Genomic DNA, 23899 nt, shown 5'->3' with positions numbered 1-23899 from the left:
CACAGTTCAGGAAATAAGGAAATTCTGTCCTCAAACTGAATTTTTCCCAGAGGTGAATGCCCTACTCCCAGATCCCAGGAGAGCTCTGTTCATTTGCGGATCCCTTTTCCTCCACGAATGGAGGCAATGCCTCTTGCTGCCAGGAGGGGGCAGACGCAGCCTCCATCCTCTGAGAGAGCTTCGTGTTGCCAGGAAGCTGTCGACAGTTCAACGGCATTTTTCCTAACAGCCTCTTCAGGAGCTTCCTTCATAGCACAGGGCAGGCAATCGATGCATTACAGTGTCATGCCTTGTTCTACACGATAGGGATAAAATAAGTTATACAGACACGATTTCTGACCTCAGGGAGTTTATATAGGGAAGGGGTCAAGTAGAGCAAGGGAGGGAATGAGTAATGATATTAAAACTGAAAAAGGAAAACGGGCCTTGTTGGCTCTGTCAGTAGGTACAAATTTTAACCTAAGAGCAAAGGAGAAGCACTGAGGATTTTGAGCTGAGATCGGACTTTCCATTTAGAAAGATCGCTCTGGTGGCGCCTGAGTGGCTCAGCCAGTTAAGCATCCAGCTCCATTCAGCTCATGATCTCACACAGTTCGTAAGTTTCAGCCCCTGCTTTGGGATCTGTGCTGACAGCTCAGAGCTGAGCCTGCTTCGGATTCTGTGTCTACCTGTCTCTTTGCCTCTCTCTCTCTCTCTCTCTCTCTCTCTCTCTCTCTCTCAAAAATAAAACATTTTTTAAAAATTAGAAAGATCAGGGGCGCCTGGGTGGCGCAGTCGGTTAAACGTCCGACTTCAGCCAGGTCACGATCTCGCGGTCCGGGAGTTCGAGCCCCGCGTCAGGCTCTGGGCTGATGGCTCAGAGCCTGGAGCCTGTTTCTGATTCTGTGTCTCTCTCTCTCTCTCTCTGCCCCTCCCCCGTTCATGCTCTGTCTCTCTCTGTCCCAAAAATAAATAAACGTTGAAAAAAATTTTTAAAAAAAATTAGAAAGATCACTCTGGCTATAATGTGGAGACTGGGTTATAAGGGGTTGAAGTCATGAGATGCCTGGGTGGCTCAGTCAGTTAGGCAACCAACTATTGATTTCTGCTCTGGTCATGATGTCGCGGTTCGTGGGTTTGAGCCCCACATCGGGCTCTGCACTGGCAGTGCAGATCCTGTTTGGGATTCTCTCTCTCTCTCTGCCCCTCCCACACACACTCTCTCTCAGAATGAATAAATAAACTTAAAAAACAAAAACAAAAAAACAAAAAAAAGAGAGTTAACTCAAAGCCAGGGAACCAGCTTGGGAATCTGTAGCAGAAATCCAGGGGTGAATGGCTTACACTAGGGTACTGAGAAGGAGAAAAGCATCTACTGACATCCAGAAGCTGGCCTGGGATTCACACCTAGACCTTGGTGGTCTCCTGTTGAACGTAATTTCAGAATATCAACATGAGTCAAGGCCACTCTGTGATCATGGTGGGTCAAGGCAAAACAAGTCCATCCCATACGTCTGAGCACAGAAAAAAAGGATGAACATCGTCCAGATAGCAAAAGTCCAAACTGCTCCCTGTCCTCGCTAATATGAGTGATGGTTTATTTACCAATCATAAGTCAGTCTCATTCTATCCTTCCGTCCTTCTAGGTAAGACTTATTAAGATACCCAATAATAAATGATGTCACTTCCTGAAAACATCAAATCCAGAGTAAAGCCTCACTTGCTTAAAATCTCCCACAAATCACTTAGCACAAGCCCAAGTCCTCCAGTAAATTATTTCTAACACCCTCTTACTGAGACACCCCGTGATTCCCCACGGGGTGTGTTCTTCCTCGCTGCAACAAATAACCAACTTGCTCCAATACAAATATGTTCCCGGAAGTGTTTGGCTGGAGAGGATTTACAGCATATCAGCAGCAGGGATAAGGACCACGTTCTGGCTTAGACAATCGAGTCAAAGAGGGCACGTCGGGGAAGGAACAGATTTGTAGGAAAAGATGATAAATTCCATTGCAGACAAGTTGAGCTGAGCTGTTTATGGGTCATCCCAGTGAAGATGTCTGATAGACAGTTAGATACCAGGGTGTGCAATCCAGGAGATCTTGTGTTGGGATGAAGTGGGGGAGATGGCAGCATATATATATGGTAAATGAGGCCCAAGGTGATGGGTAAGCTGGTTTAGCTAGGCAGAGTCTAGCGAGTGAGAAAACAAGTGGACCCGGAACAGAACCCTGAGGAACGGGTAGGAATAGATAGTGAAAAAGGTCAAGAAGGAAGAGGAAACCCAGGAGGGTGCAGGGTCCCAGAAAGCAAAGGTAGGGAGCACTTCAGGAAGAGGGGGAGGTCACCAGTGTCAAATGCCACAGAGAGGTCAAGAAAGATGGAAGTATCTTCTGGGATTAAGTGAATGAGGTCAGTAGTGGCCTCCGTGGAGGGGCGGGTACAGGAGCTGGAGTGCAATGGGTTAAGGACAGAATGGGAGACAAGGTCATCGCTGGAATGGGGACGGTGCAGTTTCAGAGATTCCTACTTTGTCTTTCCCACTGTGATAGCTTTTTTCCCCCAGCCCAAAGACCTGATGTGGTGGTAATGCGCTCCAACCTCAAGTATATCAACCCCGTTAAACACCCGGGGACCAGAGAAACGATGAATGGAGTACCCAAAGCAAGCTCTTATTCTAGCCCCCGCTCCCCAAATCAATGGAATACACTGTCCTCAGATACAGGAGGTATCAGATGTTAAACTGATAAGAACAGATACCACACCTGAGCTTAGCCAAAAGATCAATTCCTACCCGTATCAACTCTCTATTATCCCAAACCTTCCTCCCTCGGGTCCACAAATACAGCATATGAGCCTGTCCTTATAACCTTCAACATTCTCGTCTCCCCTGAGACCAGGCTAATCCTCCCCAGTGTCACGCTTCTCCACAATCCAGTAATTCTGTCATCAAATTGGGACTGTTTCTCCATGGAAGTGAGTAATTCCTGGCAAAGCGGTAGTTATTTGTATATCCACCTCCGTTAAGCGAGGCAGTGCCTCTTGTAGCCAGGTGAGGGCAGAGTTGCTCCCTGAGAAAACCCTCCCGGACCTCTGTAAGCAAGGAGCACCTGTGATATGTAGGGCAATGAATTGGGGCTGGAAAAAGGTCATTCAAAATTTATGGAGATAAACTGATATATACTGAGTCCTACTTAGTGTCTTGCATTCTTCCAGGCAACAGGGATACAATGATGATTTACACGGGCATGATCTTGAATTAAAAAGAGTTATAGTGGGAGGCAAGGTGAATCAGGCTTGGGGAGGGAGTGGTGGTAAAAAAAAAAAAAAGCTGGCAAGGAAAGCAGGGATCTTAACGGCTATACCGGTGGGTCCTAAAGACGATGGAAAGGCACTGAACTTTTATGAGCTGAGAAGTGAGACTTGATCATAATTTATTATTTGGAAAAATCACTCTGGCTGCAAGGGGGAGAATGGATTGATTGGAAGGGAGGAAACCAGACCCAGGGAGCAGGTTAAATTTTTTGTAAAAACCTCAGGGTGAATGGCTTGAGTTAGGGTAGCAGAAGTGAGGGACATGGACAATTGGGTGGAATGAATAGTGAGGTGAAGTCCATTTCGGAAAAGTTGAGGAGTCTGGGGACCAACCAAGTGATAACGTTCATCCAGAAGGCAACTGGACTTACAGCTGTGACGCTCAGGAGAAAGAGCCTGGGCTGGAGTCATAGGCATAATGCTGGTCATTAAAATCATGGGAGTGAATAAGGTGGCCCAGGCAGAGTGAGAAAAATAGCTGGGTGTGGCACCCAACTGGGGGTACATTACTGTTTAAGGAATGGCTACACTATCTACTTCAAGAGATCACTAAGACTGTTGCAGCCACACGACTCCTGAAACAGAATGCTACGGGCACCAGTGACAGTCACAACAAACTTTATAACAATGAGAGGCAAGGCTCAGAGTTTTTATAACCGATCACATCGTTTTATCATCACCTGGGAACAGAACAAAGAAAGTTTCCAGATGAGTCAGAAACAGTTGCCAGATGAGTTAGAAACAGTTGCCTAATGAGGTGTTTATTTTAGACTTTCTGCCTCTAAGTTGCAACCAGTGGATCCCCTTGACCCTGCCTCTGATGCTCTTTTCTTTGAACTTTTGGTTCCTTAATTGGTGAAACCTAATTTACAAGAGTATGAGGCGTAGTTTACTAAGCGTTAGCCCTATACTACAATTTAACCCTTACAAGACATTATGAGAAATGTCAACAGTGGGAGAGGACAGGGTCTCAAGAACTGTGGGAACACAGTGTTTCAGGAAATAGGGAATGGATCAACTGGGTAGTGTTGCCGAGAGGTCAAGAAAGTGACTGAAAATAGTCTTGAGAAAGCACAGTGGACATGGCATATACAAATCAGCCAGGGAGTTTGTCAACATGAAAATTCTGATTCATTTGGTCTGTGGAAAGACCTGGGATTCAGGGGCACCTGGGTGGCTCAGCAGGTAGAGCACGCAGCTCTTGATCCCAGGGTCCGTGACTTTGAACCCCACGCTGGACAGTGGAGCCTACTTTATATATAACCTGTATATGTATACGCCCTGCTACAAGCCAAGCTCCTAGCGACATCGGACGGGGAAAACCGTCGCTCGGGAAAAATCAGACCCTGTCAGAAGATCCAAGCGGAGCAGGAGCACTGAGGGCCTGATTCACATTCCCAAAATGGCTCCGTACAAAGGGCCTTCCGCTCCCGGTACCCCACAGCCGCCCTCTACGCAGGGACCCTGCGCACCAGGCCTGCAGAGGCGCCCCGGGAGGCAGGCGTGTAACCGGGATGACGCCGGTCGAGACTTCAAGATGAGGTTCAGGGGGAACCTCACGGGGAGGCGGAGCCTGCACACCAGTTTAGGGTGTGTGTGGGTAAGGGGGGGCTCAGGGAGTGGTGTGGGAGCAGGCGGTCGTGACCGGGACGGAGCGTCTCCCGAGATCGTTGCAAAGCCGGGACCTCTGCGTTCTCGTCCTACAGAGAGCCGGCGGTACCGACCCGGCTGCAATGAGCGCCAGCGCGACTCCCTGAGACGCATGCGCGTCTTTCTTCGCGCCCCAGATGCTGAGTGTGCGCACTGCACTCCCGCCTTCCCTGGAATGCCCTACCCACAATTCCCCAGGCTCGCGCGCTGTCTCCATATGCGCGTGCGCCCGCCATAGTCCCGCCCATAAATCCCGTGGGCCTCTGCGAGGTGGTATTTAAGGATCTCGCTGCCGCCCGTCTGCCTCATTTTTTTTTTCACGGTGTCGGGTAAGTATGTGGGTTTACTTTATCTTTTTTAAAAGGTGAAGCGAGGGAAAAATAAAAAGTGAGCGTGGCTTGCCTGAGCACTAATACATTGCATTTATTGCTGGGTGGGGGAGGGGTAAGAGCTTGGCCACGGTCTTGAGTCCACGAAGCAGCCGCGGAGCTTTGTGAAGGACAAGATGGCGATGGCAGGCCGTGCCGGCGGCCCTCTCTGTGATGAGAACCTTTTCACAGACCTGTACTGAGCTCCGTGAGGATAAGAAACTCTGAAGAGACGGGCCTTGCACAGCCGAAGTGCGACACAGTCGTAGCTCCGGCGGACAAAACGATTGTGAAAAAGCCGGTGTTGATTTAATGTCCTCTTGTCTGCAGGGTTCAGGCGCACGTCTGAACGCTAGAATGGAAAAGAGCCGACCTGTTAGGGTAAGTGTGTGGCCCTCTTTTACCCCCTCTTCTTCCGTTGTCGAGTGTACGGGGGCCCTGTGGGAAGTGCTACGGGGATGATACTAAGGATTGAACTCTCTCTTTCTGATGGAGTAGTGGAGAAAGCCTAAGAGTTCTGAGTAGCACCAGCCCGCAGTGAATGTTCGGGTGTTTCGCGCGGAGGTAAGAAGACCGACTGCAAAGTATGAGACTAAGTGAGAGGTGCCCCCTCCCCTTTTTTTTTTCCTTCCAGATGTGGTTCAACTCAAAAGACCTTACGGGTTGGAGGATGGGACAAGACCCATCCCTGCAAAGTAAGCATTCCAGTGATGCTCCAGGTGGGTATGCAGTGATTTACCGCAGTTAAGGATGGGCACTGTGTCTAGATGGGGTTTGTTCTTGTTCAGATTATGCTGACCACTCTGTGATGAACATAAAAAAGACAAGCATATGGCTGATCTTAAAAGTGATGTCATCTTCCTGCTGAGAAGTGGACCAAGAGTATTCAAGGACCTATGAATGGCTATTTTAAGGTACATATAATGCCTTCCTTTTCTGTTTCCAGCATCTCCTCCCCAAGCCTGAGGAATCCAGCTGCCTCCAAGGGTGAAGACAGGTAATTTTTTGACCAAATGAGGGGATTGGAGTGTCCGCTCCTGTTTGGCCTACAACCAGGAGAGCAAAATGAGCAGTTTTGCCTTTTTGCTTCTTGCAGCTTATTCCTCTTAGAACGACTTTCCTGCGGAGGGAAAGAGCAACCCAACAGTACAGTTAATTCTTGAGATGGTGTGCTCTCTCTCACCCATTTGTCACTGTCAGATGATTTGAATAGATATGCTGATCCTCTGTGAGGTACAACAATTAATAGCATGTTAGAGTTCTGATGGCAGTTTCTGTTAATGAAGAAACTTTGTTCTAGCCTAGTATTTTTTGATAACCATCTGGTCTCCTTTTGCAGGTCGTCCTGATGGTGGTAATATGTTGATTTACCTTATGGTGAGTAGCTTCTCCCAATACTGTTGTTTTGTTAGCATATATGTGAACCCATCAAAGGGTGATTTTTTTTTTTTTTTTCTTCATCGTGTGGTTTTTATTTGTCTTGTCGTTGTGACCAAAGACTTGACCAGCCCGTATAGCTTTCTGGTTCTTTTTCCTTGTAGTGATGTTTCTTGATCTATTTCTCTAGATGCCCACTGATGTGCTCAGGGTCGAACTCGTGGAAAGAGTTAAGGATGGTGAGTACTTGTAACCTTGCTGATTACAGCTTGCCCCAGAGTATAATGCCAATGAAGAGAGCAAGCATCCTGTCTTACCCCTGTTCTAGCCCCAGAGCCAGTAATGGTGAACCCACTGGGGCTAACTGGGTGAGAGGATGAGAATTTGTTCCATAAGGAACTGTCTGAGGTACAGCGTATCCCTGTCAATAGTATTTGCTTGGGTTTTCTTCACTTAAACCCATTAATTATATAGCTAGAATAGCTTTGGCTGTTTTAGATACTTGCTTGGCTAATTACATGGTCTTCTTCAGGAGCAGCTTGTTCGTGTATACCACCAAAAGGCCTCCAAGTTAACAGGTTAGTTGGTTAATGTCTTTGGTTCATGCCACCAAATAGGCAAGTTTCCATGATGAATAAAACTAGCTCACTATGACTCCACAATGAAAACATGTGAACACCTGAGAAACTGGAAAAAGTAGGAATGGGGGGGATGCCACGTGGAAGGACTTTTCATTACCCACAGCTTTGTCTTTCTCTAGGTATGGTTACCCATAACCTGCTCATTTGCTCAGAGGTGAGTAGTTTCCATACGTGATACCTGAAGCATATTGGGTACAAAAAAAACACCCTTTGGGGCCTAAACACGTGATGACTTACATGGAATCTCGTTCGGCTGATAACTTGCTGTTGAGATTGGAAATCTGATTTTCCTAGAAATGATGGTTTTAAAGGGGAACGATTTATTGCTGAACGTAAGCATTACTGACTCCAGTCTGGTTTGTTTCAGGTTCAGCACCTTCTCTGGAGCCCAAGAATGATTTGAGGTAAATGCCTTTGTAATGCTGTCATTTATATCCATTATGTAAAATTTACTAGGTGTTTTTAACGGGGAGGGGGCGACACTTTGGTCTGGGTAGCTATTCGAAGAAGACATTACTGACTTAATTCAGTCTTGGCTGTGGACACCCTGAACCATCTGTGACAAGCTCCCACTCACCAGTGATGAATGCAATACCGCCCCAGTCTGAACACTGTGACTGAAAGGTATTCTCTGAGCTGTGAGCTTATCTTAGAGTAAGTTGGCTGGTGGTTTCTATGTAAAATGTGCATGCAGAATACTACATAACCTTTACAACTGTGCCTTCCCTCTAAGCAATAGGGACCCAGGGGGATGACTGAGAGGCCTATAATTCCCAATCATTCTTTTACAGGTACTCTCAGCTATTTCTCCGCTCAGCTCCAGTCTGAAGTCAGGTGGGTAAACCTAGATACTAGATGGTCCAAATTAAAACTTCCCAGTGAAGAAACAGTCACATGTCTTACTTCCTGTTCTAGTCCCAGAGCCTGTAAAGGTGAACCCACTGGGACTGGCTGGGGGAAAAGAGGAAGCTTGTTCCAGAAGGAACAGTCTGAGGGATTACAAGAGATTTCTAAAGATGGGAAGGGAAGGACAAGTCACTTTGATGTAGAGTTTTGTTTTTTTTTTCCCCCAGGTCTGAAGAAGGAACAAGGCATAGGTAATGGGTAGGTATTTAATGTTTATTTTTGAGAGAGACCACATGTGAGTGGGGGAGGGGCAGAGAAAGATGGAGACACAGAATCTGAAGCAGGCTAACAGAAAAACAAAAGTATACCTGAAAGTAGGTATTATGTTAGGGGTTTTTTGGTTTTTTTTAGAAAGCAAGTGGGGGAAGTGGGGCAGAGGGAAAGAAAATCTTAAGCAGGCTCCATACTGAGTGTGGAGCCGACGTGGGGCTTACCCACATAACCAGAGCCTAAATCAAGAATCGTGTTCAACCAACTGAGCTATTGATGCTCTCCAGGGTGAACTAGTTTAAAGGGTAGTCCCTTGTAAACTCCATGTAGTACATACATTCTTCTTGTCTACCAAGAAAATGCACTTTATTCTGTACAGGAATTCAGTTCTTTATCAAAAGGGAATTTTCAAGTCCTGTTTTTGTACAACCTAGTTATTGCAATTAACATAATTGTTTAACCCTTTCTAAATACAGGTTTAACCTTCATTGTGACTTGTGCATGTAGCTGGATAGAAGGAAATAATCCTGGGGAAGTTGGCAGTATCCAATTTAATGTGGCACTTTGCCTGATGCTGTCTAGCTCAGGGAAGCCGGAAGCATTGTTCAAGGAGCCTTCTAAGATCTTCCCTCCCCCAATACATGCCTCACTGCATGAAAAGTTTCCTGGCTTTGGGTGATCCTTAGCTCTGCCTTAACTTTGGCAGGCTTGGTTCATAAGGCACAAAGAGCCATAAGGCATAATCACCATTAAGGACCACTCAGACTCAAAATATTGGCTGTCAGATTTTGGTATTTCACTGCCCTTTTTCTGCATATAAAATTCCCAACGTTTCAGTGGAGTCTGCTTTCTGTAGGATCAGGCCAGTAGCCCCTGAATTTCTGTTCCTCTAATGAGTTTCTGGGTCTCTACATTCTTCCTTTTATCTGGAATTGTCCTGGTTCTTGTAGGTAACTCAGGGTCCCACTCAAAAGTTCCTGCTAGGAGGTACCTGGCTGGCTCAGAGCATGCAACTCGTGATCTCAGGATCCTGAGTTTCAACCCCGTGTTTGGGCAGAGCCTACTTCTAAAGTTGTTTTTTTTTTTTTATTGTGAATGTTCATTTTTCAGACAGGGAGACAGAATCCCAAGTAGACCTCATGCTGTCCAGTGCAGAGCCCAGCGCAGGACTTGAACTCTGAAACTGAGATAACCTGAGCTGGAATCAATGGTTCGACATATACACAGACTGAGCCAATGAGGTGCCCCTAAAAAAAATTTTCTTAAGTCAATGCTAAAAGGCTTACTTTGGCCAATTATTGTGTTTATCCTGTTGGTGTAAATATAACTTGATGAGAATAATCCTGCTTGTGTCTGCCATTTGTTCTTTCCATGGGAAACCAGAACTTCTGTTCACTTAGGACATCTGGTAGGAATGCTCCGTGAACACCTCAGTTGACATCAAACATCCATCTTTCCATCTACATGTGCCATTGTTTCTGAGCATAAATTTAGCAAGTGGGGTTAAGGTACATGAATGAGTACTTGAAAATTTACAATCTCATTCAGATGGATTGTCGCCTCACACATACCTAATGTTTTCAGGTCTTTGCTTTTTAATTGGCCCTGGGCAAGCCAGCTTTAGGGGTGGGCAATAAAGCCCACAAACCTATGGCGCTGTTGGGGAGCGGATAGTTAGTTCTACTTATGTATAAGTGGGATGCAAATAGGTTGCATAAGAAAAGATACAAGGACCAACTTTTAAAGTTGGTGGGGGAAAAAAAAAAGCCCGGGAGGAACACAGGAGAAACCGTGAGCTACCACAAGCAATGAGAATCTGCAGTGCTGACCGGGAAACATCAGATCACTTGTGTCAAAGCCACTAAGGTCAGGTGGACTTGAAACAAACAGCACGCGTTTAGCTTTTACTACAGACCAGCCACTATGCACACCTCTCACCCCAGTACTTACTGTGGGAGGTCTTTGCCAGAAGTATCCTTGGATGAAGGGGAACCAGCAAAGAAGCAACTTGTCCCTGTCACAGAATACCAGGGGAGGAGAGGGTTACTATTCAAAGTCCTAGGTACTTAAACATCAGGCCGGTTGCTATCTCTAGGAGTCTGGAGGCTGCTTCTACTCTAACCCAGTTGAGGGATTCAGCAAGGAGACGATGGAACCAAAGTTGGATCTAGGCTGGTACAGGGGCCAGAAGGTATTCACTGGAGGGGTCTGGTTGTCAAGCCTTCCAGGAATACTATTCTCACCATTTGGCAAATGAATTCAAATTAAGATCCAAGTCAATGGCTACTCTGGCTAAAAGATGAGATCACAGACAATATGGAGGAACGGGGGAGAGGGCTGGAATGATTGAGGCCTGGCTCCTCGAGTTCCTGATGCTTCAGACCACCTTTCCCCTGAGCTTCAGGTACATCCACTTGCTCCTTGACCTCCTTCCCTGATAATATCTAACTGCACACAGTCCCTGGAGTCCCTGTCCTGCCCAGGTCTGCTCCCCCCTGACACAACACCCTGTCTCCCCACCTCCATGAATGGTCACAGCACTGAGCAGCTGCTGTGTCCCAAACCTAGCAGTGTACTGATCACAGGAGCCATGGCCTTGCTTTTGCCGTTGTTGATTGCTGTTTAGTTACATTCTTACAAGAGGGAGGGAAAGGGAAAATAGGACAGTGAGTGCATAAGATAGTGTGAAATAACACAGTGGTTTTCAAGCAGCAGTGACTTCATCCCCCAGAAAAAAATTAATCCCTGGAAACGCTTTTGGTTGTTACAACTTTGGGGGTGGTATACTGGCATCCAGTGGGGAGACCCTACGATGCACAGGCCAGCTCCCTCTCCACCACTCCAATGAATCATACAGCCCAAAATGTCAATAGTGCTAAGTTGAAGACACCCTGAGATCTGTGAGAGATGCCAGCAGGGAACAAGAATCCGTGATTTGGTAAGAAGGTGGTCAGGGAAAGCGTCTCTGAGGAGGTGACATTTGAGCTAAGATGGGGAGTTCTGGAGGCTAAGGAAGGAACAGCTGATGGGATGAACCGGAGTCACTCAGGATGTATTCTGGAGTAGACGCAACAGGACTAGCGGACGGAGTGGATGTGGGGGTGAGTGAAGGGAGCATAAAGGCCGTTCCAGTGGGGACAGTAGGGAATGATTTTGGATAGCGTGAGTCTCAGATGCCTCCCTGACACCCAAGGAGTCAAGCAGACGTGGTATGGTATAGGAGTTGCCTGAGGTTGGAGTCTCCACCACTTACTAGCTGTGTGACCCGAAGCGGTTCAGTTTCTCCATCTGTAAAAGACGGAACATGACAGTCACCACTTCTCTCTCAAGGCTGTTCCTATATACAAAGCACTTGGAATGGTGCCTGGCACCACTGACCAGTCAGGCTGGAGACGGGGAATCCTTTGTCACCATAGCACCGAAAGCCCAGGCACCAGATGAGAGGCTTTCAGTAGAAAGTGTGAATTCGAATTTCTAGAGAGCGGGGGGGGGGGGGGGGGGGGGGGGGCGGTTCACACAAATTAGCAAAGCGGGTGGTGGAATTGGTGGCCAAGAGAACTCTTTTCCGGGAGCTGCAGGAGCTGTCCAAATCCACCCCCGAGTCACCACGGGGAAGTGGGCCCAGTGGAGCCAGCCTTGAGTCCAGGAGACCGTGCTCTCAGACAGCCCTGCCACAAGCCGAAGCAGGGCTTCCGGGACCATCCCCATCTCTGCCCCCATTTTTTTTTTAATGCTTATTTCTTTATTTGGGGAGAGGGGCAGAGAGAGAGACAATCCCAAGCAGGCTCTGCACTGCCAGCATAGAGCCTGATGCGCAGCTGGAACTCAGGAACCTGTGAGATCAGGACCTCAGCTGAAATCCAGAGTCGACCCTCAACCTGCTGAGCTACCCAGGCGCCCCTGTACCTCCAACTTGATATGACCTCATTAGGTGTTTGGACGCCATCAGGTTCTCCTGTCTCTTTAGGACTGTGGGTGTTAATGAATGGGCTTAGGGGGCCCTAAAGAATCCCCCCAGGAAATGGTATGCAAGACGTGTGTAAGGCAACTCATTTGAGGAAAGCTTCAACAGATTCTCAGAAGGGTTGGGAGATGCAGTTACATTAAAATCAAAATCTTCAAACTGACTAGGCTGTTCTTTGACATGCTCTATATTGTGATGATTTTTAAGTTTATACCATTTCTTTTTTTTAATATTTTTTTAACATTTATTTATTTTTGGGACAGAGAGAGACAGAGTATGAACGGGGGAGGGGCAGAGAGAGAGGGAGACACAGAATCGGAAGCAGGCTCCAGACTCTGAGCCATCAGCCCAGAGCCTGACGCGGGGCTCGAACTCACGGACCGCGAGATCGTGACCTGAGCTGAAGTCAGACGCTCAACCAACTGAGCCACCCAGGCGCCCCAAGTTTATACCATTTCTTAAGAACACACACACACACACACACACACACACACACACACACAGAAAGTCTAAAATTGTTTAATCAATTTATAAACAAGAAAAGTACCAGTAAAACATTTTATGGGGGGGGGGGGGATGTTATAAGCCTTTGAACATGTAACAATGTATAGTGTGTCAGTTTTGTGAAAACAAAACATCAAATTTATTTTATTATTATTTCAATGTTTATTTTTGAGAGACAGAATGCAAGCAAGGGAGGGGCAGAGAGAAAGGGAGACGCAGAATCCGAAACAGGCTCAGGCTCTGAGCTGTCAGCACAGAGCCCAATGTGGGACTCGAACCCACAAACGGCAAGATCATGACCTAAGCAGAAGTCAGAAGCTTAACCAACTGAGCCACACAGGTGCCCCCAAGACATCAAATTTAAAATGTATGCACACGGAAAGAATACTCTTCCCTTGGCCTCACTTTGCCGGTCATCAAAGCCAGTGATTCTCTGTGATCCCCTCCACTTCCCTCCACCTCTGCCATCACAGCCACCCTGCCCCAATCCCCTCCAGCTCTTGCCTGGAGAATCACAGGAGGCTTCTCCCAGTTTTCCCCAGTAGACCACGAACTCACGAAGCCAAAGGTCCTGTCTGATTTTATCATTGTAGAGTATGTGCTCCATAAGCATAAACAAATGGACACATGGCCTCCCAGGAGCAAAGGTTAATTTCCAAGTTCTTATGGTGCCTGCACTGTCAGTCTCCCATACTTGTATAGAAAGGGGCAGGGTAACAGCGGACTGAGGGTGAAGGAGCCACTCCCCACTTGCCTTGGCTTCAGAGGAGGAACAGGGCTGCTGCTGACTGCAGACCGACCTGAGGAAGCAGGGGCCACCAGATCTGTGTTCTGGGATGCTTGGCTGTACATAGCCTGGGGCACAAGGTGAAGCCCGCTCAGCCAGGGGGCTGTGGCCTCGCCCGAAGTTGGGTCCAGTAGAATTTGGAGAAGGTTCAGATTGAAAGAAACTGAACGTTGCTCTTGCCCCTGTATTGGTTTTTATTGCTGTTGAAACCAATTACCACAAACTCAGTGGCTTAAAACATAACAACTTATTATCTTACAGTCCTGGAGGTCAGATATCCAAAACAGGTCTCAGTGGGCTAAAATCAAGCTGGGTCCGCAGGACTGCATTCCGTTCTGGAGGCTCTAAGACAGAGAACCTGTTTCCTTGCCTTTTCCAGCTCCTAGAGGCTGCCCACATCCATCTGATGACCTCCTTCCATCTTCAAAGCTAGCAATGGCTCATCCACCTTATAAGTGCTCCATCACTCTGACGCTGGCTCCTGCCCCCCTCTGACCCTGATGAGGACCTTTGTGATTACAGGCACCCACTAGATAATCCCAGATAAACTCTCCTTCCCCCAACTCTTAATTTAACCACATCTGCAAAGTACCTTTTGCCATGTAAGGTAACACACTGAGAGGTTCTGAGAATTAGCACGGGAGTATTTGGGGGCAGTATTCTACCGGCCACACCTACTTAATTCTGCCCTCCCTGGAGGCTCTGGATTTACATATGGGAACCTTTACAAACTGCCTGTTTATTAGCATCAGGGACACAATGCTGAGAGCCTTGCTCTCTAAAATCATAGATTATAGAAATTTTGCTAGTTGAAAGCCTGTCAGTGAGAACAGAAGGTCCCACCTAGTCACCTTGACACAGAGACAACGGCCTCTATTTCCAGCCCGGGCGTAGAATTTCAGTGAAGGAGATTTCCAACAGAACGTTCCACATTAAAAAAAAAAAAAAAAAAAAGAACGCTCCACATTTATATTAATATACTTTCCAAGGAAACGGGACCTCAAGTCCTTTCTCAGCTCCGGCCTGATCATCAATCCTTTTCATACAGCCGGACTTCGCCTTGAGCCTACAAAAGAACGGCTTCGTTTACATTTTATCTACACTGGCCTCAGCCTGTCTCTCCCACCTGGGTTTAGGAATCGGGACCCCCCAAAACGCCTTTCTCCGGGCATCTCTTCCCTTGTGTGAAGGGCGCACGGTGGACGATGCGTCGTAAACGGCAAGATTTAAGTGGTTTGGGGGTGGATGGTACAGTCAAGGAGGAGGCGCGGAAGGGAGGGGAGCCCTAGAATGAGAGGGGATTGCAGCCCTAAAGCACAACCTCAACTGGGTTCTCACTACCGCCGTATAAGCGCGTTATTAGTCCCCAGTTAACAGAAAAAGATTCCAAGCAACCGGCCTTATGTCATCAAGTCAGGAACTGGCGAGCAGGGATCCCAATCCAGTTCTTCGGACTCCGAAGCCTGTACTTGGGATCGATAAACAAACGTCCCGGGGAAGGGCGCCACCACCTACCGAAACGCCTTCCACCCACTCACCGAGAGCGCCGCGCGGCCTGCCGGCGGGGAGACAGGCCCGAGTCTGGGAGGCAAAGAGACCACGCCCATATTGAAACCCAGACTTGTATGTGGACCAATCCCAAGAAAGAAAATCATTGGCAGGGCGGGGTTATGTAAAACACGCGGAGGGAGTACAGGCAGGCAATGCAGCAAAGACCATTATTTAAGATCTTTTTTAAAAAAATATAGCTATTATTATAAAGGAAGGATAATGAGACGTTGAATTTAAGAAGTATTACATATTTCAAGTAATCTAATCATTATGTCATAAAAATCGCCACAACCTTAAAAGCTATAGTAAGGGTAAGGGTTGCCAGGAGCCGGTTGCAACGGTATCGCTTCTCGGCCTTTTGGCTAAGATCAAGTGTAGTATCTGTTCTTATCAGTTTAATATCTGATACGTCCTCTATCCGAGGACAATATATTAAATGGATTTTTGGAATTAGGAGATGGAATAGGAGCTTGCTCCGTCCACTCCACGCATCGACCTGGTATTGCAGTACTTCCAGGAACGGTGCACCCCCTTTTGGGGGAACAATAATGGTTTCAAAAAAAAGAACATTGGTTTTTCGAACCGTCTCAACTCGTTTTAGGGAGAGTGGTGGTTTTTCTTATGCCTGCTAGGCTAATGGGGCTGATTAGTAGTTTTGTTGGTGGGTGGCTTTAACCCAAGTTATGACTTCCCTGGTTTGTGAGCTCGCTCCCGCCGCGTGCCCCCCTCCCTCTCTGCTCTCCCAATGGGCTCCGCGCTGGTAACTCAGAAATTGGAGTCTCTATCGGGTTCGGTGTACCCGCGGGTACGCAGGGGGTGCTCTGTCTTTGTCAGATAGAAGTGTACTAACATTAATAAGAATAATACATTGCTCAGCCGGGAGCGTTCTGATACAAGCTAGTAATTTGACAATGACCCCCGTTGTTTCTTACTCTGTGTGCAGAAATTGTTTTCCTGGTAGGTTTATCGTGTGCTTCTCCCCAAGGCAGTTTCTATTTGGTAAAATAACTTTCTCGGTCTGGGAGCTGGAGTAGCAACTTTTTTTCTCTTGCACTTTTAGAAAATGCTTTCTTTAAAGGATTCAAAAACAATTTGCAGGTTTGTTTTATCCTGGATTATAAAGGGGAACTCCCGGGGGATCGGCCCGGCCTAGCCTAAACCCCAGGTGTACCCCCGAGTTTACAATGAGAGGAAACCGCCCACCAACAAAGAGGACGTCTCGCAAAATAAAGGAGTAATTTAAAGAAAGACTTTTAAGGTTAAGGTGGAGTTTAGATTTGATTTAATGTAATAGGCTCAATACAAACTAGGACTGTGGAGGGAGACAGAGGGGTCAATGTCCAGTGTACCCTGTGAAGTAGACATCGTGCTTGTTACCTTGGTAACAACGTTTGCATAAGTGTGGAATGTTGTGCTCAGAACCCTCATTCACAGCTCTGCAGCTGAGCTGGAAATCGTGGCTGCTTCTCTGTGAGGCCTTGTGCAGGCGAGAGTGCGATGCTTTATTTCTTACTGATAAAATTTTAAACGGGCAAATTTCTGGTACTCTAATCTCAGAGAACAAAATCTCTGTAATAAAATTGTAGTCATTCACAGGAAGGGTGGTTACATTTATGCAGCAGCAGCTTGTACCTGGGAGAAATACTGTTAATTTTGCAGTTTTATTCTCAGTTGGAGCTGATGTTTTTTATCATCACCAAACCTCAATGCGAGGAAATAAAAACGACGCAGCTACCTCCACTTTCTAGGTTTCTATTTTAAGATCATCGGTTTCATTTTCCCCATCTTTCGTCGGTTTGTGGCTTTTACGCTCGAGGTTGAAGCCATGCGCCTCAGTGATTTTTTTTTTTTTTCTCAAGTGTGCTCGTCTTTCTTGTTTTGTACAGAAAACATATTACACGATGCTTTGGAGCAGGGAGGCGCCTTCCACTCCAAGTACACAACTGTCAAGTTACTCTCCAGATCTCCACCAGCACCCCCAGAGTTCGTAAAGCAAAACCAGCTGCAGAAGGCAGGGGACCAGGGGATCTTTACTCTTCTCTTTTTTATTATTTTAAGTGTGTATTTATTTAAGTGATCGCTACACCCATCGTGGGGCTTTAGAACTTACGATACGGAGATCAAAAGTCACGAACTCCTTCCACCCAGCCACCCAAGCGCCCTTCTTCCGGCTTTTTAAACGGCAAGAGAGGGCGTTCATCCGGATCAAACGCGGCGCGCTGGTGACGCAACGCTGCGCCGGAAGTGCGAGCCGTGGGCTGCTGGGTTCCGTTATGGCGGCTGCTGGGGCACGCTGGAACCATGTGTGGGTGGGCACCGAGACCGGGATCCTGAAAGGTGGGTGGCCGGGCCCAGCATCGGGAAGTGTGTGTGGGGGGGTGTCCCTCGCTCGCGACCCCGGCGCGACTGACGCCCGCCTCCCGCAGGGGTGAACCTTCAGCGCAAACAGGCGGCGAACTTCACGGCGGCAGGACAGCCGCGGCGCGAGGAGGCGGTGAGCGCCCTGTGCTGGGGCGCGGGCGGCGAGACTCAGGTGAGCGGCCGCTGGTCGGTCCCGAGCTGGGGGGATCTACGGTGCGGCAGCCTCGCTCTGGTCGCCATCCTGCCCTCCTCTGCCCGCAGATCCTGATGGGTTGCGCCGACAAAACAGTGAGGTACTTCAGCACCGAGGAGGGCAGATTCCAGGGCCACAAGCACTGCCCCGGCGGGGAGGGCACGTTCCGAGGCCTCGCCCAGGTCGACGGGTAAGACCGAGCCCCTCGCTGAACGCTCAGGTCGTAGGGACAGCGTGGAGGCTCTCGCGGGACTGCCGAATATTGGGCAATCAACCCTTAGGGACCCCAGCCTGGGCTGAGTGACAGGCCAGGTGCTATTGAACACCTGCTTATTAATAGGCATTGGACGAAATGCAAAGGCTGCAGGCAAACCAGACACGTGCAGTACCTGCCTTCATGAGTTTGCATCAAGGGTATTTTTCCTGGCTCCATAGCTTTTTGGATGACCCTGAGCAGGTCACTGAAGAGTTTAGAGTATGTTTGAAAATGGAGACTAACAACCACCAACGATACGGTGAAGTTCCCAAAGGAAAGGATAGGAAAGTGTTAGTGGTTAAGTAACTGGGGGTAGCTTTCTTCCAAAGAGGGAGAAGGCTGTGAAAAGGCTGTGTGGGTTTGGTGGTGTTCTGAAAACTGACTCGTCGAAGTGCCTGTGTAGGTGAGTCACTTGAACTGAGCCATGAAGGATGGGTAGAATTTTGACAGGAGGAGAAAGGAGTAAGCGCATTTCAGAAAGAGACTGCTGTCTGGGCTGAGGCCAAGGATTGGTGTCAGGCTACATGGTAATTTCAGGCAAGGTAAACAGCCATTTGGGGATGGAAACCGAGGGCGCGTTTTAGTACAAGATAGGCGAGGTAGGTAGTGATTAAATGTGAAGGCCTTTCAGCGTCAGACTGAGAGATTTGCCCTTATGATTTTGCAGGTGGTTTTGAGCGAGGAGGGGTGTGGAGAACGGGTTGGAAAGAGTGGTTGAGAACCTCTTGCCAAAGCCCAGGCAAGCACCGCCACGGCCTGAACCGAGGCGGGGAGGGTGGGCAGATGTGAAAAAGAACATAGGCTCGGGCTTTACACAGATCCTGGGGGAGGCTTGCTTGGGGAGGGGGTGTGTGTTTTAGGGAGAGATTGACATTTAGTGTCTGGAATGCCAAACAGGGAACTTGAGAGAAGAAGCTAGCGTTTGACTTTGGCCAGACCCGAACGTGAGACCAGTCCCACTTCAGTTCTTTCAGAGCTACTGATCCTGACCCCTGGTGACCCACCCAAGGTTCAGAAAAACCGGCAGGGCCGGCTGCCCCCAGATAATAGCAAAGGCACTCTGCTTTGGAGTATCACACGCTTGACTTTCCAGCTCTGGTTCTGACATTTAGAGCTGTGTGGGCAAATCTTTTTACACTTCTCAGAGCTTGAGTTTCCTCACTTACAAAACTGGGAAACCATCCCTCGTTGAGGATATTAAATAACAAACATGGGAGGAGGGAGTCTAGTTAATGTGAATCTGGGGGTGGGTTGACTAGGGCCCAGAGAACACTTGAAATTCATACTTACTTACTTTTTGTTGTTGTCGTTTACTCTAACCTCCCTCTGCCCACAGCACCCTCATCACATGTGTGGATTCTGGGATTGTCCGGGTCTGGCGTAACAATGACAAGGAAGCATCCTCTGACCCAGTAAGGCTCCCCTGCCCTGCCAGTGATGGGGAAGATGAGGGCCCGGGTAGGAGCCGAGGGAGGGCTTTGGGGGAAGAGGGTTTTTTGTTTGTTTGTTTCTCTGTTTTGTTTTGTTGTTGTTGTTGTTGTTTTTAAATTTACATCCAAATTAGTTAGCATATAGTGCGACAATGATTTCAGGAGTAGATTCCTTCGTGCCCCTGACCCAGTTAGCCCATCCCCGCCTCCCACAACCCCTCCAGTAAACCCTCAGTTTGTTCTCCATATTTATGAGTCTCTTCTGTTTTGTCCCCCTCCCTGCTTTTATATTATTTTTGTTTCCCTTCCCTGATGTTCATCTGTTTTGTCTCTTAAAGTCCTCATAGGAGTGAAGTCATATGATATTTCTCTTTGACTAATTTCACTTAGCATAATACCCTCCAGTTCCATCCACGTCGTTGCCAACGGCAAGATTCCATTCTTTTTGATTGCTGAGTAATACTCCATTGTATCTATCTATCTATACCACATCTTCTTTACCCGTTCATCCATCGATGGACATTTGGGCTCTTTCCATACCTTGGCTATTGTTGATAGTGCTGCTATAAACATGGGGGTGCATGTGCCCCTTCAAAACAGCCCACCTGTATCCCTTGGATAAATACCTAGTCGTGCAATTGCTGGGTCGTAGGGTAGTTCTATTTTTAGTTTTTTGAGGAACCTTCGTACTGTTTTCCAGAGTGGCTGCACCAGCTTGCATTCCCATGGGGGAATAGGATTAAGGACTCCGGAACTGACTCTCATCTCCTGTCTCTTTCAGCTCCTGGAGCTGAGTGTGGGCCCTGGGGTGTGCAGGATGCGCCAAGACCCAGCACGCCCGCACGTGGTTGCCACGGGTGGGAAAGAGAATGCTTTGAAGGTGTGGGACCTACAGGGGTCGGAGGAGCCTGTGTTCAGGGCCAAGAATGTGAGTGACAGTGGTGGGAGGGGCTGGGGCTGAGGTTCAAGGAGGCTGAGGCCACTGAGTTGGGGGATGATGATGAAGAGCTGAAGGACAGGGCCTATGAGCCCTCCTGCAACCTGTCCCCCCCTCTATCCACCCCACCAGGTACGGAACGACTGGCTCGACCTGCGGGTTCCCATCTGGGATCAAGATATACAGTTCCTTCCTGAATCTCAGAAGCTTGTCACCTGCACAGGGTACCATCAGGTGAGGTACTGCCCCACCTCTACCTCCTCCGGGGCTTAAGCAGCCTCCTAGAGAAACAACGAAACAACCTGCCTGGTGGCACAGGCCGACCTTCATCCTCTGTCTCTGAGCTCCCAGAGGGAGCATTCCCCACCCCGCTCTCCGGCCCCCGACCATCCCAGCCCCATGGCTGAGCCAGAGACCTTCTGGTACATTGTAGGATGAGTTTTCTGAACTGTGACCCTTCCTTCGCTTCCAATGTGGAGAGGAGGAGAGAAGAAGGGAGAATTCTGCTTCTTTCACAGTAGAATCCCACGGTCCAGGTGTCATGAGAGGACACTGGGTTGGGTGTCAGGGGAACTGGGTTCTGGTCTTGATGCAGCCTCTGATTTGCTTTGGGACCCAGGCCTGACCCACTCCTCTGCATCCTCGGCTCCTTGGCTTTTTGTTTGTTTGTTTGTTTAATGTTTTCATTTATTTTTGAGACAGAGAGAGACAGAGCATGAGCAGGGGAGGGGCAGAGAGAGAGGGAGACACAGAATCTGAAGCAGGCTCCAGGCTCCGAGCTGTTAGCACAGAGCCCGAAGCAGGGCTCGAACTCAAGGACCGCGAGATCATGACCTGAGCCAAAGTCTGACGCTCAACCGATTGAGCCTTCCAGGCGCCCCCTCAGCTCAGCTTTATAGGAGGGAGGGCGGGCGGGCCCGACTGGAGATCTTTACAGCTGGCCTCATTTGAAGTCCTAAGATCCCAGCAGGACTGGGTCCCTGTGTTTGTCCCATTTCCTTTGCTCCTGCATACTGAAATCTGATCTTGGGGATATGTCGCTGTTCAAAACACACTGCGAGGGCTTACTCTCCCCTCTGTTGCTCAGGCTAAATTTCTCTGCCTGAAATTCAGTACTCTCTGAAAATTGGACTGGCTTGCCTTTTCATGCCAAGATGGGAGTATGGAGGGGTGGAATGCCCACACATGTGGACCCTGGAAATGCTGTCACGCCCCCCCCCCCCAACCTGGGGGACCTCTCTCCCTAAGCAGATCTCCTCTGCCCACTCTTCCCTGACACTCAGAGCAAGGGGGGGGGGGGGGTATGTTTCAGATGAGAAAGTTTCTCTAAGAGTGGGTCATAAGAAAGCAGTGTATGAAGGAGGGAGTGAAGATACGGACAATCCAGGGACGGGTATGTGGTGTGAGGGTGCTCTCGTGATGCTTCGGTGTTCTCCAGGTCCGTGTCTACGATCCAGCCTCTCCCCAGCGTCGGCCAGTCCTAGAGGCCACCTATGGAGAGTATCCACTTACGGCCATGACCCTCACTCCCGGGGGCAAGTAAGTGTTGAGAGGACACAGAGTGGGGCTCGGAGAGGACTCTAGGAGGCTCCTGCTGACCCCACCCACCTCTGGTCTCCTCCTTAGTTCAGTGATCGTGGGCAACACTCATGGGCAGCTGGCAGAAATTGACCTTCGGCAAGGTGAGTGGACTAGGGAGCCTTGCAGGAGGGGAAGAGGTGGGAGGAAGGGCAAGATTCCCTCTGAGGGGGTACAGTGGCATGGTGGAGCCCTCATTCAGGTGCCAATTGCCTGGGTTCAAATCCTGGTTCACCAGAAGCTGTAGGGTCTTGGACAAATTACTTCAGTTCTCTGTGACATTAGCTCCTCCACCTGTAAAATGGAGATATTAATGACAACTCCTGTCCCCACCTTATGTTGAGGTATAAATATTGAAACATAAAGCGACTTGAAATGGTAAACAATGGTTGTTGGCTGGCCAGCTAGTGCTGATGCCTCCCCCTCTCCTCCAGGACACCTACTGGGCTGTCTGAAGGGGCTGGCAGGCAGTGTCCGAGGATTACAGTGCCACCCTTCAAAGCCCCTACTAGCCTCCTGTGGCTTGGACAGAGTCTTGAGGGTGCACAGGATCCGGAATCCACGGGGTCTAGAGCATAAGGTGAGAGCTGGCTGCCTTGTGTGCCCCAAGCCACGTTTCCGTTTCAGTGTCCCTAGCTCCTTATGGCCCCTCTTGGTTTTGTAGGTTTATCTCAAGTCTCAACTGAACTGCCTCCTCCTGTCAGGCAGGGATGACTGGGAGGTAAGCAGCTGGGTCTTGGAATGTGGGAGCAAGGGCACAGATGTGAGCACTTCCCCATGGAGAGAAAAAAGAAACAGCTGGAACACAGCCAGAACTGTCTGCCTGTCAGCCAAGTTACTTAGGTTCTCTGAGGGGGGTTAATAGTTATAATCCTGGCAGGGCTACTGCAAAGGGCCACATAGGAGCATGGATGGGAATAGTGTCCGGGAGCAGGAATTGAAAGTGCTTTCCCAACTAGATCCTCCTTCCCCGGGCCTCTGTTACTGTGCCCCGGATCCCTAAGTTTTCTCCCACTCACCAGGATCAGCCCCAAGAGCCTCAAGAGCCCAAAAAGGCGGCCCTAGAAGACACAGAGACAGATGAACTTTGGGCCTCCTTGGAGGCAGCCGCCAAGCGGAAGCTCCCTGATTTGGAGCAGACCCAAGGGGCTCTCCAAACCAGACGGAGAAAAAAGCAGCGGCCTGGATCCACCAGCACCTGAAGAGCCTGTGCTCACTTTGTAAATAAACAGTTTAACACCCACCATGACCCTGAGCCTTTTGTGATGGGAGAATGGAAAGAGGACTGGCTGCTCCCAGCGCTGGTGCAGCAGGATAGCTGATGTCACAAAAGCCAGGCGCGGGGCCTGGTGGGCTGGCGTGGGCGGCACGGAGTTCGGGGCCGCTCGGGACCATGGGCTGCTGCCAAGACAAGGACTTTCAGGCCTCCGATGATCAGGCTAAGGAGGCTGATTCGGAGGAAGTCGAAGGTGAGACCCAAGACACACCAGCGGGGCCCAGGAAGCGGGAGAAGGGGCTGCGCCGAAGGGGATCGCCCGGGAGGTTGGACCGGGGAGGGTAGAGCAGAGCTCAGTGGCCTCGTCATCCCCGCAGGCACCGAAGAGGTCGATATGGACTCGCCGGACCAAAAGACTCTCAAGTCGAACGAAAGCCTTCTGATCACCGTGCTGTGGCGGCGGCTATCCCTGTGCAGCCGTCGGGGCTCTCGTGCAAACAAGAGGCACTCAGTCCAGAGTCAAAAGCATGCGTTACAGCAGAGCAAGCGGGAGGGGATCCTGGAGGAGCCGGAGAAGGGGTGACCCCAACCTGCTCTCAATCTGCCCCAGCCTCCGGAGAATAAAGTTTCTAACATGTACCTTTCCTATCTTGCTTGTCTCCGCTGCCCGCTCTGG

General features: G+C 49.0%; 1 protein-coding gene, 2 long non-coding RNA genes, 9 other non-coding genes and 1 pseudogene across 13 annotated transcripts; 11 read left to right on the top strand and 2 right to left on the bottom strand.

The window, feature by feature from the left end:
* Positions 1–2371: 2371 nt before the first annotated feature.
* LOC121023809 (uncharacterized) lies at positions 2372–9788 on the top strand. 2 transcript variants are annotated; one of them, XR_005787504.1, is made up of 12 exons: positions 2372–2382; positions 5650–5693; positions 5947–6031; positions 6259–6309; positions 6652–6689; positions 6880–6928; positions 7222–7267; positions 7450–7484; positions 7698–7734; positions 8122–8164; positions 8404–8434; positions 9557–9788. It is a non-coding gene; the product is annotated as an uncharacterized LOC121023809 (long non-coding RNA). The 2 variants fall into 2 exon arrangements; XR_005787503.1 differs by lacking the exon at positions 2372–2382 and having other exon boundaries at positions 5281–5693.
* On the bottom strand, positions 2587–2767 carry LOC121024014 (uncharacterized; annotated as a pseudogene).
* On the top strand, positions 5763–5838 carry LOC121024006 (small nucleolar RNA SNORD26). The gene has a single exon (XR_005787574.1). It is a non-coding gene; the product is annotated as a small nucleolar RNA SNORD26 (small nucleolar RNA).
* Positions 6113–6185, top strand: LOC121024005 (small nucleolar RNA SNORD27). The gene has a single exon (XR_005787573.1). It is a non-coding gene; the product is annotated as a small nucleolar RNA SNORD27 (small nucleolar RNA).
* LOC121024004 (small nucleolar RNA SNORD28) lies at positions 6508–6582 on the top strand. The gene has a single exon (XR_005787572.1). It is a non-coding gene; the product is annotated as a small nucleolar RNA SNORD28 (small nucleolar RNA).
* On the top strand, positions 6975–7101 carry LOC121024011 (small nucleolar RNA SNORD22). Its single transcript, XR_005787579.1, has one exon. It is a non-coding gene; the product is annotated as a small nucleolar RNA SNORD22 (small nucleolar RNA).
* LOC121024003 (small nucleolar RNA SNORD29) lies at positions 7312–7377 on the top strand. The gene has a single exon (XR_005787571.1). It is a non-coding gene; the product is annotated as a small nucleolar RNA SNORD29 (small nucleolar RNA).
* On the top strand, positions 7552–7620 carry LOC121024007 (small nucleolar RNA SNORD30). The gene has a single exon (XR_005787575.1). It is a non-coding gene; the product is annotated as a small nucleolar RNA SNORD30 (small nucleolar RNA).
* On the top strand, positions 7903–7971 carry LOC121024008 (small nucleolar RNA SNORD31). Its single transcript, XR_005787576.1, has one exon. It is a non-coding gene; the product is annotated as a small nucleolar RNA SNORD31 (small nucleolar RNA).
* LOC121024009 (small nucleolar RNA SNORD22) lies at positions 8204–8328 on the top strand. Its single transcript, XR_005787577.1, has one exon. It is a non-coding gene; the product is annotated as a small nucleolar RNA SNORD22 (small nucleolar RNA).
* A 5806-nt stretch (positions 9789–15594) lies between the features above and the next one.
* On the top strand, positions 15595–15785 carry LOC121024010 (U2 spliceosomal RNA). Its single transcript, XR_005787578.1, has one exon. It is a non-coding gene; the product is annotated as a U2 spliceosomal RNA (small nuclear RNA).
* Positions 15786–17457: 1672 nt separating this feature from the next.
* On the top strand, positions 17458–23862 carry WDR74 (WD repeat domain 74). Its single transcript, XM_040465934.1, has 12 exons — positions 17458–17589; positions 17679–17785; positions 17875–17996; positions 19399–19474; positions 20274–20420; positions 20562–20663; positions 21868–21968; positions 22056–22111; positions 22442–22587; positions 22672–22728; positions 23030–23476; positions 23601–23862. Exons 1-11 carry the CDS (start codon positions 17526–17528, stop codon positions 23207–23209), a joined length of 1158 nt encoding a protein of 385 aa, XP_040321868.1. The 5' UTR covers positions 17458–17525; the 3' UTR covers positions 23210–23476; positions 23601–23862.
* Positions 21767–22188, bottom strand: LOC121023810 (uncharacterized). Its single transcript, XR_005787505.1, has 2 exons — positions 22038–22188; positions 21767–21920 (listed from the first exon to the last, which is right to left on the bottom strand). It is a non-coding gene; the product is annotated as an uncharacterized LOC121023810 (long non-coding RNA).
* Positions 23863–23899: the final 37 nt, after the last annotated feature.

Source organism: Herpailurus yagouaroundi, unplaced genomic scaffold (assembly GCF_014898765.1).
Source record: "Herpailurus yagouaroundi ecotype Mexico unplaced genomic scaffold, PumYag 569, whole genome shotgun sequence".
Taxonomy (NCBI): Eukaryota; Metazoa; Chordata; class Mammalia; order Carnivora; family Felidae; genus Herpailurus; species Herpailurus yagouaroundi.
Note: the sequence above shows the minus strand (reverse complement) of the source record. Positions and strands in the feature narration are given on the sequence as shown.